This window comes from Danaus plexippus, chromosome Z (genome assembly GCF_018135715.1).
Source record: "Danaus plexippus chromosome Z, MEX_DaPlex, whole genome shotgun sequence".
Lineage (NCBI taxonomy): Eukaryota > Metazoa > Arthropoda > Insecta > Lepidoptera > Nymphalidae > Danaus > Danaus plexippus.
Window position 1 is genome coordinate 3,872,227 of NC_083559.1, and position 18,645 is coordinate 3,890,871.

At 29.0% G+C, this 18,645-nt stretch overlaps 1 protein-coding gene across 1 annotated transcript in view; it reads right to left on the minus strand.

Moving 5' to 3' along the window:
* Positions 1-17,987, minus strand: part of LOC116777288 (peroxidasin) — a 28,509-nt gene extending 10,522 nt beyond the window's left edge. The window contains exons 1-2 of the mRNA XM_032670746.2: positions 17,747-17,987; positions 1,782-1,997 (exon numbers count right to left, since the gene is read on the minus strand). Coding sequence (XP_032526637.1) covers positions 1,782-1,997; positions 17,747-17,910 — 380 coding nt within the window. The 5' untranslated portion in view covers positions 17,911-17,987. The remainder of the gene's footprint in view (positions 1-1,781; positions 1,998-17,746) is intronic.
* Positions 17,988-18,645: the final 658 nt, after the last annotated feature.

Sequence of the window (18,645 nt, forward strand, 5' to 3'; positions counted from 1 at the left end):
ACTGTAGCACTTTATTAACATTATTCTTGGTTGCAATAAAATTTTATGTGACCCACATATTTATCTAACACATAATACATACATAGCAAATATAAATGAAATAGACAATAAACAAATAATAGACATACGTTCAACATTATTGAATATAACACAGTCTGTTTGTCCTGCCTTTAGTTAAAATTTTGTATGTTGATATTAGATAGTTGTCCCGAGTAACCGGTATCATTTGATCGGAAATAAATAATTCGTTAAACCTATGATTTTTTTAATACAGAATTTTTATATATCGTCAGAATTTATATATATATATATCAACTATTTCTCACCTTCTTTAAGTGTATGTTGCTATCAATTCACTTATTTTTTTTTTTGGTGTCTATTTTATTTAATTTTTAACAAAAAGGTAACAAAATAACAGCAAGTAACAGTTTCCAAGTTTACCAAATCTACTCTTTTCAAACGAGAAAAATATCTATTTATTTTTCTTTAATATAATCTTACTAGTTTTTTCCCGTGGCGTCCATCTCAATTTTAGAATTAAACACGTATAGCTGACCGGGCGAACTCTGTTCCGCTTTAGAGTCTATAAATAAGCAGACTTTGAATTTTATTAAGCTTTTTTTCTTTTCATAGCGGTATCAAAAATATCATATGTCATTCTGTTAGTTCCAATCTACTTCTCCACTAAAATTCAGCCAAATCCTAACAGAAGTTCCTGAATTATAAATAGTGTAACTAACATAACTTTAGTTATAAAAAGATATTCAAAAACAAAATGAAAATATTATAGTGCAGTTTAGAATACTAGATATATAGATACTAATAGAATACTACTATTAAAAATATTTTTTTCTCTTAAATGGAAGTCCTGTTCTACATTCTTTTAAATGACAATGATTTTTATTTACACGTCAAAGCTTAGAAATTGTTAAGAAGATTACGCAAAACGCTCCATTTCCTTTACACAATACACGAGTTTCATATTAGTAGAAACAACTAAGTACATTTTATTACGCTTTCAACTCATACATAACAATGCTTCATAGGTTCGTAAATAAAACTTATATCAGAACATGGTTATAGTATTTTATATCTATATGACAAACAAATACTTACCACACGTTTAGAATATGCATGTGTATTTTTAAATTCAAGTTTCAACATGAGCTCGAAGGAGCGTATAAATTTAAAGCCTATTCTATGGTAATAATTTTAAAAAAACTTGTAACTTAGGAGAGATAAACGTCTATAAAATCATATTCAATATTTATGAAGCATATTTGTATTAAATATTTCTTTTTTTTTTGTAGTCAATATTTAATTTATTAGCGAAAATTTTTTCCAATAACTATATACATACATATATATAAATTATCATTTCTTCAATAAAGATAATTTAATACAACTTTAAACTATTGAGTCTAAATAAGCTGTCTTATAAGTGTTCCGCATTGTCCATACCATTTATTAAACGAGCTAAAATTCATACAAAAATATAAAATGCATAAAATATGTAAATATGTTCCCGACAATGCAAAAGATTGTTTAAAACGACTCAACGGCAGGTAATACTAAAATCAAAGAGAAGACTCGAAAGGCTTCTCTTTGTTCAGTCACCCAGACGGCAGACACAACTTATCCGTGATAATAACAGTAGCTTCTTGCTTTTATTGCATTGGTTGGCAATATTTACTATGATTGCAATTAGTCTCTAGAAACATTTGAATTATATTAAAAGTTAAAATGCTTGTGTATTTATTTTAATATAAAAATATACTCACAGCTGTTCCAAATGAGACATGCCGTGGAAGACATCGGAAGCTATATGTTTTATATGATTGCGGTATAAGTAGAGATATCTCAGACGTCGAAGGCCGTGAAATGCGCCAGAGCGCAATTCTCTCAACTGATTATCATTCAGAAGCAAAGATCGCAGCCGGTGGAGATGGCTAAAAATTCCTGGAGCGATATCGAAGATCCGGTTGAAGCGCAGGTCCCTGAAAAAGAATGAGACTTCTTAAAAAACACATACAGTGAGAACTTAAAAATATAATGTTAATAATTGGACAAAATTTTTATTGGCTCGAAACATTACAATAAGACCTATCATATCATTTATTTTACAAGGATCAATTGAAGGAAGGATTAAAGTCAGAGGGAATAAAATATCAAACTGAATAACCTGTGCAATAAAGTACAACTTCAAGATTGGTATAAAAATAAATCTGGTATAGTAGAATAACAACAATATTGAGTTTATGTTTGGTCGGCATATACGACTTTTCTCAGTAAGATGTACCTTATAAATTTGCACTTAAATTAAAAAAATAAATATAAGGGAAATTCCAGGTGTTTTAAATGAACAATTGAGTGCTTTAAAATCTTTAATTGCCAATGAATACACAAAGTAATAAAGATATTCTGTTGTTTTCTACGAATTGAATTTTTATGTGCTAAGCAAGAGTTGTAGACACTTGTGCTCGGCTTAACTTCGTGGCCTTTTCTGAGAAATAAGGCTAATACGAATCGATGGGCTATGATATTCACCGAAACATACATGTTCGATGAGTATTTCAGTCATTGAAAAGTTTGGAATTGCAACGATAAAACTACTCTTTATTTTAATTAAAATTCCGCCTAATACTCAGCGGACGCCTGTCCGATATGTAAAAACTTAATCTGAGAGGTCGGGCGCGATTTGTTTGTGCCAGTATTAATCTCGGCTAAGCTGTTACGTGAATAAAGTTGGAAGGAAGGCAATGGTCTTCTTCTGGCCTAGAGTTCCACATAACCTACCGACCCTTACCGGTCTTTAAGTATGGCTAAACAAGTCTTGAAATAAGTTAAAAATACGTCTGCTAACCAGGATACACGTTCTAACCCTATAATTCCTCGATCTTTAACATATGTTTAAGTGTCGTAGAGACTGTAGTAGACGCGAGGAAGGACAATTTTACGTAGCAAAAAACTCAACTTTATTAAATTAGTCTCCATTGCAGTTTTATTTAAAATGGAAAAAGGAAAGATAAAAGAAATTCTTTTAAAATGAAAGCAAGATTAATGAGCCACGGAATAGTGGAAACATCTGAAATTCCAGAAAAAGTATAAGAACTGCTACAAATATTACGGGCCAACGCTTGTAATGTTTAAGTAAGCTGATAAAATCGCCATAAGTTTATCAATTCCTTTAAAATCGTTACCCAATATTTAATAAATTCGTAAAGTATTACCCACTATTTTAAAGGTTTGGCTTGTTATGTAAAGGCAACGAATTTCATTTTATAAATCATTTAAACATTAAATACATGTAGTTTTAATTAATGACATATCGCGCTCAAGTAACGTAGTTGTCGGACAAGAAAATGATCACGGAAATTTTAATTATTTCAGTCTTGATTAAATTTTAAATTTTGGAATATTTATCAATGAAATAACTTCATTTAAGGAGTATTTATATCAATATTATCTTTATTTGCGAGTTGAATGTCTCATTTCCAGACATGTCATTAAGAGATATTATTTTTGTACAATATTTTTCTATAGTTAATATTTTTATATTTACTTTTAAATTATATTAAATAACAGAATTAAATAATTACCTCACTGAGATTTTTTTAATGGTTGTGATTAAATTTAAATGGACTTTACTAATAATGTACTTGTTTCTTAAGCAACTTTGATTTTTCTTTTTTCCGTACCAGATGTATGAAAATGTTTTAGAGTAATTGGAAACTTGGTACTTAAACTTAGGAATTCTTTTCTATTTCAATTTAGAGAAGGCAACTAGTGTTGGGTGTCAGAACGTAATGTTAAAAAGGTTTTATAAAAAAAAAAAAAGTTTTAGATTAATGTTTGGACCCAATATACATTCTTTAGTGCGTTATTTAAATTAACAACTATTCTCCACATAACAGAACTATTATACACATTGATAATATAAACGAGTACACCACTAACTTACACTTAGTTTATTTGTAAATATTCTAAAGACATTCATTTTCAATATATAATTTAGAAACCTATTATCCTATGGTAGTTAATATAATAAAACGTAACAGACAATAAATAAAAACACAGCAATTTTTGCTTTTCAAATAAAATCGAGTTGTAAGCAGGACTTGTCGCAAAAGACAATATTAAAAATACTAATTGAACAAACAGTAGATAAAAAAAAAAAAATAACAAAAACCTGTAGCGAGTTACAAAGGAAAAAATATTGTAAAGAATGTCAACATAATTTGCTTGCAACTCATGTGCGTTTTTTTAATAATATCATCTAACATCAATGCATTTCTTACTTTTTATTTATTTATTTTATTAAAAAGTTTTCATATTTATTACTTTTCATTTACTATATGCCTATCAAACTGAATTCTAAGGTCAGTATTATCAGATATTATTTTGAAAAATTTATATTACTTATGAGATATTATTTTGAAAAAATGTACGATGTACATAAAAAACCTTTGGTATCCAAGCTCCGAAGGAAAGCTTCCTAATAATTAGGAGTCATTATCCTGTTTTTGATTGTCCGGATTGTAGACTGTAATGATTCGTGATTCTATTTTGACTAGTTATAGAAATGCGCTAATGAAACAAGGAATGAGAAATTCTTACTTTTTATTCGTAAAGTCCTAATAATATTTTTTTGATACAGATCTTTCTTGCCCAGCTCGGTAGAAAGTTTTAAAATATGCAGATTGTTTAAAAACATGTAGTTTCACATCTTTCAAAGTAGTGCAGTCTGGTAATGGTTACTTAAAGTGAAACTTAAAAATGTTTTATAGTTTTTGCAATGAAACTAATTTCTTGGAATTGTTTCGAATTGTTGATTTTATTTATAACACATTTTAGTAACATATCATTTATATTTAAAGAAAATTTTTATTCTGCGTGAGAGAGTAAAAAACCGAAAATTTAAAAACAATTATGTTACAGCAATAACTTAAACATATCAAAAATAACCGTTTAGCTTTAATAATGTCAGGTTTATTATTTTAACAATTGTAAAGTACGCTTGAAAATATGACGAAGTCATCTGGGATCGACGTCTCTACCGAATTGCTCACTACACTCCGAAAATTAAATAAATACTCTAAAAGATAACAACCAGATTCTCAAATTCTCGAATGTAGATAATATTTTATAATGGCTATTGTTATTAAACTATAACTATACGCTAATAAGAAAGCTAATATAAATAAGTGCAAAAGCCAAAAACGCTAGTCTCACAAAACTCAATCACGTAATGTAACACAATCGCAAAAGTGGAATGACGGTTGACAAAGGATTCGGATAGAATTCTCGTTGCACTTTTGTCGTCACAACAAAGTAAATGTTAACAATAGGTTTTTAAGAAAAGGAATCTTATATTTAATTATAAATTACTAAACTTCATACAATAAAATACAATACATACCGATACATACATACATATTGTCACTTAGGTATCTGATAAAATAAGGTATTGTAAATTATTAGAAGTAGGTCGTAATTTTTTGTCACACAAAGTGTTATAAAATATATCTAAGTAATATAATAATACCATATATACGAATAAATTATATATATTATCAATTCCGTTGTAATTCACAAGGCATTGGGTATTTTTTCACATCTTAAACCATTAATTCGAGAATTAAAACTTACAAACATATACATCTAATCAGTTTTTGATTAATTTTCTGCACAAAACAAAAATGTTTTCAAAGTCTTGAATGTACCCATCGAATTATATCATCTCAAGAATTTCACTGCATTCAAATGTACCTCATCTGTATGCAAGTGCAAACCATGCATGATATTGGAAACATGTATTATTTGCAAACAATTTTATAGAGCAACTTACAGAAATAAACAAAATTATACAGTTTTTCCCTCATTTTCATAGCAATTTATAAGAGAAATATACATTATCATCATTATCTTCCGGTCCTAATCTGACACTACGTGAAGTCGTCACAGACCGTTCTTCTTCTTTGCTCCATCATTTCTGCACTCTCTTCTATTTCACGTATGTCTCTATTTACACAACAATTCATCCATGTCTTCTCGGGGCGCCCTCTTTTCACATAACCCCACACATAGATCCTCATGGTGCTTTTTTTAATATGTTTTTCATCCTTCCACATAACATACCAGGCAAGTCTTCTTACCTTTGTTTACTCTTTAATTTCTCGTCTCGGTCAATACCACCATCGTGTTGCAAGATACACCCGAGATACTTAATTAAGGCAGGTATGCACCATAAAAAGCAACTGGAGTTAAACTGACGAGACCTCCAAAATTACGGAACATCTGCTACGTTTTGATCTGGCTAATCTTTATCCAGACGCTCAACAGTTACTCCCAAATTTGAACAATCTGTTTTATAGCTCAGGCTCCTCTTCCCCCATAAGTACAATAGCTTCATCGAACGACTTAAACTAAAGTACTTTCTCCTGAATATCGGATGTCAGTGCATCCGTTACAAGAGGAAACAAGTGAGTGGTTAAAGCCGATCTCTAATGTCAGCCTATAGCCACATTGAACTTATCGGTTCCGCCGGTTGCGAACCGAACGTATGTACTCCGTGTAGTTCACAAGTGCACCACCACTTCCCCATACCTATATATTTATTCTTTTCTACACTCCAAGTACATCCTTTGCCAAACTCCGCCACACACATTTTCCACATAAGTTTTTTAGCGAAATATACTTATATTTTTTAAACATATGTATATATATACCCTGTGGAGTACTATAACTTATATAAAGACATTTGAAATTTAGATGTAGTTTTTCTTAAAATAATCTCTTGAACTGAAAGCAACATTTTAAAATAATCTGAGCCAAGGCAGGTGCATCACGTTTTTTCTTCATATTATATTACTGTGGGGTTATTGCTACAAATAACATGTATATTACGAAACAAAATTAATCCTTAAATCCTTTAACTTATTCTTTAGTTCATATTTTTAAATTTATAATAATCTTATACGAAATAACAGAAATAAATATATATCTTAGCGACATTTGTTATCCCGCTCTTTGACTCAAATTAAAATTTTATTCAAATGAACATTGCTTAAGATATAAACGACTTGTTTCATAAGCAAGTTCTACTCCTTTTTTTGTACTTGACGTTTGATAATGTTTTATAGTAATTGGAAACTTTACGCTTAAACTTAGTAGTTCTTTTCTAATTTAATTTAGTAAAGAAAGTAGTACTCGGTGTCAGAAGTGAATTTCACGAAAGTTTTATCAAAGGAACAAATAACTTTAAATTTCTAGTTTAATGGATGGACCCAATATTCTTTTCTGATATAATAATTAAGACTGCAAGTCTTCAATTCGTTATGCCATCAATTACAATGAATGTATAAATAACAGTACCGACATTCATCAACAAATATTTAAGAAAATTATCCTTTTAACTATTTAAATTATAAATCAAATATATGTTCAACTTTCGGATACAATTATAATCAGTTATTTGAATAAATATTTTAAATCTTAGATGTTGCGCATTTAACATGAAGTGGTATAGAGCAGTAATATGATTATGCTTAGCTACAAATGGTACATAATCATACCTTGAAGGTAACATTTGAACCGTGTCATACAAAGGCACTCCTGTTTATTGTGGCTTCCGTTGGGATACAATTAGCCTTGTAAGCGCAGAATATTTGATATTAGATAGTTCGTCACATTATGATGTATTGAGAGCAGTAAGCAACGTAAATTTGTTTTAATATAAATTCATGATCCACATTTTAATAATACTCTAATTTAATAATTAAACAATTCATGCCAAGAAGATTCCATCGTTCGTCGAAATTTATTAAGTTCATCTTTTTTTGCATTCTCTTTGAAGATTTTCACTCGGTCCTGTTCCAGCGACTTCTGGACTTTGATTTTATTTTCCTATATATACTAAAAGTTACCTAACGAAAACAGTTCCCATACTATTTCATTGAACTATCAAATAAAAGTATTTGAGCAATGCTCTATTTTAATACCAATACCTCTCCGAATCTACAGTTAATAAGCGCAGTAGGATAAAATAAATTATAAATTAATCCTTTACTATCAACACATTAGTTTGTAACCTTTATTAAATTTGAAATGATTATGAATAATAAGTATTTACGAGTATTTTAACTGTAAATAAAAATGAAACGAATAGTAACCTTTGTATTTCATACTCTCTTAATATCTGTATAAGAAGCTCTAAAATATTGCTTTTAATTCTGTGTTTAGGATGCGATGTACCGTTCAAGGTGAGCTCGATTTTAATTCTACGCCTACCCACCATTTATCAACCTTTTTAAATAATAAGGTAATATGTGAGATGAAACTGTTATTTTGAATTAAACTAAACAATCACAAGTTCTTATTTATCGATAAAAACTATTATTTTTATATCCCACTTCTACCTCCAACAATTTTCTGAAAGTAATTTTATTGAGAGCTGAGCGCGGTCGACCGAATACTAAATATACAACTTCAGTTATTACTTCATATCCAGTTTTGTTAAATAAGCAATTGTATATTAAAAATTTCTCGTATAATATTTAATCTTTGCTGGTATTAATTTATTTATAAGTAATCTATAATAAGAAAACCATACGACAAAGTGTGAAATAGAAACAGTTGCAACTCATTCGTGCGGTCTCCGATTCATTCGCCTTTATCATTTAAAAATTCGAAGATACTAATTTATTTTTTAATATTTCAGAGCTTTTTTCATTTTGTAGATGTGTGAAAATGGTAAATATATAAAAAAATAAGCTTTTAAACCCACTTTTATTATGAAGGACTTGTGTTTTACGGATATTATCATGCCTTTGTTAAAAAAGTGACGACCGGTTGTTCGCCCTGACATACTTTTAATCTTTTAACTCGTTTCGCTTACGAAAATATTCGCTTCTTCATATTTTAATACTGAAATAAAGATAAATATATTATAGTATAATATTTAATTACTATAACAATACACAGACGAAACGAAAGAATTATTATTTATGGTAAGAGTTTTTAAATTATATCACGTATTTTTTATACCGAATGTAATCTATAAATTTTGTGTTTTACTTTGAAGTTGTGATTATTAATCGGTTGAACAATAAACGTAATTTCTCGTGCCAAAACTTACAACATTCAATCTCTCTTTATACTCTACATATTAACTTTCTGACAACGATACTAAATCATACTCAGAACCTGACCTATGTTAAATAAAGAAAAATCTTATAACAGGAATGATTTAGCTGATCCACAATAAATGTATATATCGAATTACATACAAAATACGTTGTTTTAAAAGATTTAGACACGTAATCATCGTTGACGTCACTTATTTCAGCACGTTCCATGTTATTTTAAAATGAAACTTAAATTTTTCTACATGTCCTTGTATTTCCTGAAGGTGCTTCATATTCACAATCCTCAATGTTCCGCACTCACTGAACTCCACGGTCGTGCGTTCAAAAGTCGTATTTATACCAAAATTCAAAGCTAGGTCTTTTCTCCTTTTAAATATGTTTTGATTGAATTTTACTTATAACAATAATTATGACTACCAATAAGTTTTTATAACCATTGATGACAGCATCAAGTAATTTTCGTGTTCCATCCGTCATTAATTCTATATAGCACCGATATATATATAAATTGATAAGGTTCTATATTAATTACTCAATATATAATAAGCAAAAAGTATTTACATATATATGCAAGCAAGCCATCGATACAAACGTTAATTCACACATACAATACAATACAATACATTCCAAGTCTTATGTTACGGTGACGTACTTCTCTTTTTTTGAGTAAGAAAAATATTGTTTTCTGGGATTATTGATGCACGATCGACTGAATGTTGATGCACGATCTTCCTGACTCATAAGTAATATTGTTTTGAAGTAAAATATAAACTTATTGATATTTCTATTTTTGTTTTCAAGTTATGTTGAACATATTCGAGTTTCTTCTATTCCAACCTTCCTAACATGGTTGCCCAAGTTAATAAAATTCAACTTAATAAGAAGAACATATTTTATTTTTGATATTTTTATAATTATATACTTATAAAACGCTATTTTCCTCATCGGCCAAACCGCAAAGTTTGTTTTGATCAACTAATTGTATACAAATATAATATTTAGTAGACATAGTATGAAATTGCATCTGCTAAAAGTTAAGAAGCTTTGATAAAACAATATGAAAAGATAATTTTATATTAACATATTTATCCATCTTTATCTCACTTGTCTGTGTACAGAAGTATATATATTTTTGGATAATCTGCCCACACAGTGAGCTGCCATAAGCGACAATAACCCATAAACCCCAGAGGTAGTGATGAAAAGAATTGATTTTTCCGAGAAACTATTATCGATGGATTCATTTTTCTTGACATGACAAGTGACAATTGTGACCTACGACGTCGTTTCTGAACAACTAAATAAACCGCAAAGCATTCCTTCCGAGAAATATAAAATGGATGATATTTTTTGTGTTACGGTTTGTACAGAATTGTCCAATTCCTTATTTTGCTTTTGACGTATTATTTGTTTGAGCTATTTAAGATTATTAATTACAGTTAATTATATTTTCATTTTAGAAAAATAAATTTTCTTTGTGACCAAAGATTTATATACGAATATAGGTATTAATGTTTTACTCGAAATGCGTTAACTTACATATATTTTCGCTCCTAACTTAATTATCAAAAGTATATATGCTTAGCACTGTTTTCATTATTCAGATTTAACTAGATATATTTTTTTTTATAAAAAGAATCTTTTGCGTTTTAAGCCAACTTAAATCAAAATCACATTTGCTTAACGAATTTTTCTTGTATGTGAAACAAAATACTCAATTATAACTCATACATTTACGGTCAAAAGTAGCTTCCGGCTTGTAAGGGAAATAATGAAGAGACTTCATTAAAAATATACAAAAAAAATTGGAAAACAAATTGTGTCCTAGGGGAGATAAAATGAGAAACAAGATTTTAAAGAACTTTCTATGGGAGGCGTAATAATTTTGTTGCTTTTCTATGTTATAAATTGGTCCTGTATGCTTAACTGTTCGTACCGCTGCCTCTGACGGCTGTTTTTTAATGTTTAATCTATCTTGCTTCTATTAATGTTACATTATAAAATTTTATGAAATTTTTAAGTTATAGGTTTTTTATGTTATTTATGGAAACGGCTTCGTTTAATTAATGATACCTCATATATAAATGCTTAACAAACTAAAAAATAAAAAAAAATCTCTTAGTATTTTCTATCACCCATAATGTAAAAAAAAAATAGCCATAAAGAATCTTTAAGAATGAAATATTTTAAAATGACAAAAGAACGCTGTATCAAAAGTCAAATTAAGTCAAGAGACTCATTATTATTTCGATCAACCATTATTATTATTTCGATCATCAAATAAATCTTACTTATATGCTAGCTGTTACCCGCGACTCTGTCTGCATAAGGAAATAATAAGAAACTATGACAAAACTTTAAAGCCCCGTAAGCGCCCTGTCTCCCTAAGTTACTTTTTATTACATCAGCTACCTGCCAATAAGTCCCGTTAAAGGCGGTTCAGCCATTTTAGATATTAGCCGAAACAAACATACACTCGTATTGTGTTTACATATATATAAAAATATAGGGGTTGGTGACAAAAAAGCAAAAATTTAGGGTTGTATGTATTTTTGATACCACATTATAAAAAAATAAAAATTTTCGTTCAAAAATAAAAAAGAAGTTTAAGGGTGAACAACCCTTATCACTAAGGGGTATGAAAAATAGGTGTTGGCCGATTCTCAGACTTACTCAACATGCTCACAAAATTTCATGAGAATCGGTCAAGCCGTTTCTGAGGAGTACAGGAACGAACATTGTGACACGAGAATTTTATATATAAGATATATATATAACATTTAGATAAAGTTATCTTACTGAGCAAAACTGAATAATAATGAATTAAAAATTGAGTAAAATATATATATATAATAAAACTGTAATGTCAAAAAACAAATCCATTTAATGTTCCTGTCGTATCTTAGTTCCAATGTCACGCTGTCGTGCAGTGGGAGAATTTTATATTCCTTTTTTTTATACATAAATGTATTTTCCAATTATTCTCTTCAGCAGTCTAGCTTCAAGAGCCTTAACATGTTTCTATTTTTACCCACATTGGAATCGTATAATTGCATTTAAATATATTTTCAATCCTAGGAAATTGTGAACAAAAGAAAGTACTCAGACTAATTTCTGTGATTAGCATATTGCGCTTAACGATTCAGCTCAGCGTTAAACCGGGGTCACCATGAGGATCTAGACAAATTTATTTATGTATTAATAACGTATAAAAGTTTTAACAGACGTCACAAAAAATAAACCTGGTCTGGTTTTTCAATAAAAATTTTAAAATACGCCACCACATGCCCAATTATATGTAACAGTGATGCCTTCAAATTTTGTATGATATCATCATTACATCAACGCCATACAAACACCCATATTATAATGCTATTAATATATTTGTATGACAAGTGACGTCATTAATCATTGATATTCGTCGCTGTCCAGACTCGTCCTGTCAACACGGAGTACACGATAAAATTTAACATTATTCTATTATCTCGATACGTTCCTTAATTATTGATTCAATTTTATGTTGTCATTGTCTTCCCATGATATTTTTTATGTTGTTTTCAATCACACATATTTATAGTTTTTTTTAGTGTTTCTAGAAGCTTTCCAGTATAAAGTGTGATAAATATTAAAATTATGGAGAAGTACAAATGCATGTTTGTTTAGTTATAATTTTAAACAAGTACAAGCATATACATAGGATATTGTATTAAATTAAAAAATTTCTATTCCACGTGATGTAACTCATACCACGTAACATATTCTATACATAAGTTTGTGTCACCACGTGCCTTCGGAACGAGAATTGTTGAAATTATCATTTCATATAATAATTGTAAGGTTTAAATATTATATTATTACGATAAAGTATAATAAAAAATTAAATTATAAAGGTACCAAATATTTGATATATATACGTCACTTAACATAAGTATATGAATATATATATAAATATATATATACGTATTTGTATAGATGTCGTGCGAAATTCGTAATCCTCATAGGTGCATAAGCGCATAATTAGATTGACAGATGTCTTTATAATCTACCAGAATACATGCCATACAATCATGCTCGTCTCTCCGTTTACTTGATACGAATATACTTTTTAAGATAATCCTTGATATATATTTTTTAATAAAATAGATATAATCACGTCTGAATTGTGTATATTGTACAAAATTTAATAAATTCGATTTGCCGAATCAGTTTATAGCTAATTATATTAATTTATAAAATGTAGAACACAAATCGGGTGTACATAGTTTAAATCTGGGCTCCATCAAACGGAGCTATTTCGGTCCTCAGCAACGTTCGTCGATTGGAGAGCCAGTTATGTATGTACCATACGTTTGTAACAAATCATTGGTACCAGTATTATTTATTATGGTTTGTTGCGAATGCGCTATATCCAACTTATTGTGTGAATATTAATAATATATTGCTATTATTCATACATTCCAAAATAGTCTCGCATAAACTCAGTCAGCAATATAAATGTTTTAAATCGTCAGTAAATAACACAACTAACTATAAAATGAACAGTAATTATACATAATTTAATAAAATAATATACGCATATATTGTTTTGTTTCCACAATGAGATCACCACAGCAACTATTCGTATAGACTACATCGTGAAATTTTAGATATTAAATTCAAAAACCAGTGAATTCAACATTGCCAAAATTTTAGTCATGTTATTTACTTGTTTGGTGAAAGCTAAAGCTTTGTGTTTGATTATACAAGTCATTAACATCCAATGTCTGTTAGGCTTTACGCTCAAACAAAGAAATATGATATCAACTAATTAATCTCTAGGGGTTTGATTATCTGGGACGAAGTTCTTTGGGGAAAAGTCTACTGTGAAATCAAAATTGCTTGCATAAAAGGTTTGATAATGTCTCATTTTTTTTTTAATTTTTGTATATTTTAAAAAATATCTAGTTATAACACTTTCAGCTGTTTGTTACCTGACAAAATAAATCTTCTGAAAAAAATTATGGCTTTTAAACGAGGAAAGCGGCGTAAAAAATAAACATCTGGAGTTTGTCTAAACCTCCTTCACATATTTTTTAATATTAATAGCTTGTTTAAATTTTGTTTGTTCAATAATCTATTTTGGTTTATATTTTAGACATTTTTAGGTATATATAAAAAAAGTATATCTTGCGCTACACTGTGCAGACATGTAACCGCTGAACAATTAATGTAATATTTACGCGTGCTCAGTAGAACTAGCGTTCTTAATACACTCTTTGAGAGGCTGTATACAATGCATCTACGTTAAGTTCCTTTGACAGAAATAGTTCACACTTATTTAAACTAAAATTGTCACCTGACTCAAACAAATTTCTCACAGAAAACACTAAACTCATCGTCTTAATATGTGAAACATAATATTCGGGTTCTTTATAACAATAAAGTTTAAATGTCGGAATAAAACATACCGAGGATTTCTTCACTTGAATACCCTCGGCAATGACTGTAAATATTTCATTTATATTATTATGTTTTAGCATTAGGAGAAATGGAACTTGTGGAATGTCCTATTAAAGTTGAAAGTAAAAATTAGTTAGGATTTAATAAGAAAACTTATTAGATCTCATCTCCTTTTCTGTATGATCATCAAACATCCCATACAGGAAGTTCATATCAAAATATCATATTAAAAGATCGCTGACTAAAGATGAATGAAAAGTGGTAAAAATATCCTAAGACACTGCGATAAGCAAGGAGTCATAAAAAGTAACCTTTACAGTATTTAACCGAAGTACATTAACAATGTAGTATCAATTTTAAAATAAATTATATCTTGATAAAATTTTTAACTAGCTTTTAGTTTATTTTGATAAAATTATTTTATAGTAAGCAGAATGCGTCCTACGCTGGAATTAATTCAATTGAAATCCGATATGCATAAAAGTCGCTGTTCAAGTGTTTATATACACGGACATCACACGATATCAAATAGTGGATTTTTTAAATTGTTGAAATACTAACAAATAATGGAAAATTTTAATATAATTCTCAAAATCAAACGTGACTCCGTAATTATTGATGTACTGTTAATAGACTGTCTCAACATCGTAGTGTTGTCAGAAACAATTTTGTTTCACTAATCGTTACTTGACATACCCTTTATATAATAAATAATTTTGTCTCAATCATACATGAATTTTTAATAACATGAGTTGCGAATTTGTATACACGCTAATTGTAATATTGGTTCAACGGATATATCCACAGTCGACGTACGGATGACATTAATTTAATTGAGATCGTAACTAAGTTATACGAAAATACATAGGAGATATGAATAATAGTAAAAATTGGTTAATATTTTTTTTTTGCTTTTCATATGGACTCAGTTACAAAAACGTTTTCACGCTATCGTTTGAATTTACGTATATTTCGAGTCGATTAAAACAGACGAATGTTCGGCGAAATAGAAGGTATTAATTAATATCATTTCTTAGTTAAATGATATTAAACCGTGTTATTACATTTTGTATTGTTTTATCGTTTTTTTTTTCGAAACCTATAAAGGCAACGAACGAGAAATTAAAAAATATTCTTTCACGAAAATGTTCATGTTCAACTAAAAACAAATTTAAAAAACTATTTCAATGAAGAAGCAAAATTTTAATAATGAAAAATTATAAAAAAAAATCAAGTTTTAAAGTCATAAATATCACCAATTAATTTGCTTCGTACATTGGAGATAATTTTTTCCAACGAGGTTATTATGTGTATTTTACAAGAAACAACATGACTGTTAGAAAACTATCCCCTTGAACCTTTGAAATTTTCATTTCTATTTTAAAACATTTAAATATCCGTCTAACAGTCCTGATGTTTTCTTATTTTTGTTGAACGTATCGGTTTTTTTTATTTTTTGCTCATGTCTTACAAACGTACTATAATAAAACTTCTTAATTATTCAAATATAAATATTGAAAAAAAAATATAGTGATATTTGTTATAACAATTATCAATTGTATTTAATAATAATAGAATGATCTGGTATTCTAAGAATAAATAAATAAAAAAGGTTTTATGTTCTTTATAATAGAAAATTATAGTTGCTCATGTAATATATATTGAAGCTTATAGAAGATTGGTTTCGTAACCATTTATATATTTTGCCCATAATAGTATAGGTGCGCGTTTGCATTGATAATGTTTAAATTGGAAGTCAATTTTTATTTCATCCATACATTATAGGACCGAATTTGATTATTGTCTAAATATATTTATGATGTTATAAGTCAGAATGGAAGCCAGAATGATAAATTTCTATTGGGAATGTATAAATTATTAGATAAGAACTTCCTTTGACGAACATGATAACACAATGAAGCTGTAATTTTTTTCCTCAAATTCTGACAAACATTTTATTTTTACCAAAAACCGTATCTTTTTTGTCGTTTACAGTTTATAAAAAAAACTTTTTAAGTGTTTATATCTGTAATTCGTGTAAGATTTTTTATGTTTGCATTATTTGCTTTTTAACATAATCATTTATTTTTTCAAGAGGGCTTCTTACGATACAAAAAAAAAAAACAAATATTCAAACTTCTTTCCAGCTACCTCCATCGCAATTTGTGAAATTTTAAAAATAAAGATTACAATCAAAGTCTTTGCGGTTAGAGAATATATTTGATACAAAATTTCCTCGACATGAGAAGTTGCTGACGTGACAACGCCTTCGTCAGCTTACTTGTTACAATAAATCACTCCGATCTGTTTGTTTGTAGGACAAACAAACAAAAATGCTTTGACATCTATCGCTTTCTTAATCCAAATGAATTAATAAGGCCTTATAACCTGGTGAAACCCGTCAATACTAACAGATTTTAATTTATAATTTTACAATTTTGCACGGACGAAGGATGACTTACATGATTTCATAATAAAAAACATATTTTTTTTTGTAAATTCATTGTTTCAACAACGGTACAAATATTTAAATGTGGTTCTTACTTGTTCCTTAATAATTGCTAATAAGTCTTATTTTATTCAATAATCTTTTGAATTAAAACTATTGTATTTGAAATTTATCTCGCTTTAATTAGGGCTACCGACGGGATGATTAAAAAATTAAGGGATTTTTAATTTTGAATATTTCTGTTATTATTATTTAAAAAGCGCCAAGTTTTTGGTCTTTGTACTACAATGAATGAATGAAATAAAATGAGGCATTAAAAAGTTTAAATAACTTACACTATAAAAAGTTATCATACTATAAAACTGAGATAATCAAGTTATATTGTCTGTTTTTCAGTATGCATGATTAAGAACGACATATATATTTTAAATGTATGAGACTCGATTTGTAAGAGTCACAAATTTAAGGCAGACAACGGTAGGATAAGTCAGAAATAAAACCGGCTAAGGCAGTTTCGACTCAAACATTCTTATTACTTTATTGGCTGAGGCTATCAACAGAAAAGTTAGCGTGAACGGTGTATTTAATCGCAAACTTTTAACTTAACAAAGTATTTGTTAGTTATATTTTAACGCACAGTCAACATCCGCATACGCAAAGTATTAATAAAAGTGTAAAAATAGACGTTAGAACAAAAGTTTGAAATACTTACAACGTATGCGCTTCGGCCGGCGACTTCGGGATCTCCAGCAAATCTTGGTGTAAGCATCTTATGGCATTTCTATTGCACTGGCATTTCGGCGGACATACTTCGGACGATGTTAGAATTATAAAGTTAAGTATGAGAAGGAAGTTTAGAAACTTCATAGTGCCCATGGTCGGTGGGCAGTGACTCGCGTTTACCGCCGCCTCGCATAGACTGAGAGGAACGAGAGTCAAAGCGGGAATGAGGAACGGCCGCCGCTCGTCGCTCGCCGGTCCTAGCGGGCGCTCCGCCTCTACACCACCTCAAACAATGACGCCATATTACAAACATCTCCCATGCAACGCGACTCCGAAGAACTCATGTAATCAGTTATTAACCTTCGATATTTATTTTAATTTAAATTTTAAATTTAATAATACTCCGTTAATTATGATACATTTAGCAGAGTAAGCAGTTTAGAATTTGACTTTTGCATATTACTGTTTTTTTTTATTCAGCAGAATTAGAAAAGAAATAAATGTTTACTTTTATACTATATAGCATAAATACGTATCTGGTACAATATAATATAAACTTTCTTACAACACAGAATATTTTAAATTTTCTTACAAATAAAATCATCTTTTTGTTTGTATAGCCTTACCGCGTCAAACAGGTCTCAAATACAAGTGTGAGATTTAAGAAAATGAAATAAAATACTTCTATACGCCTTAGTTTTATTTTTAAAAAAAGTCGTTGCCCGCTGCTGGAATGTACCAAAAATTCTAATCTATTGTATTAAGTTAGTGAGTATGATGTAACACTTACAAATATTACGTAAAGATTCACTTCTCGACATTATAGGTAACAAAATGATTCATATTTTTTCATCTCAGTCATTTTACGTCTCTTTTAGACACTAACTG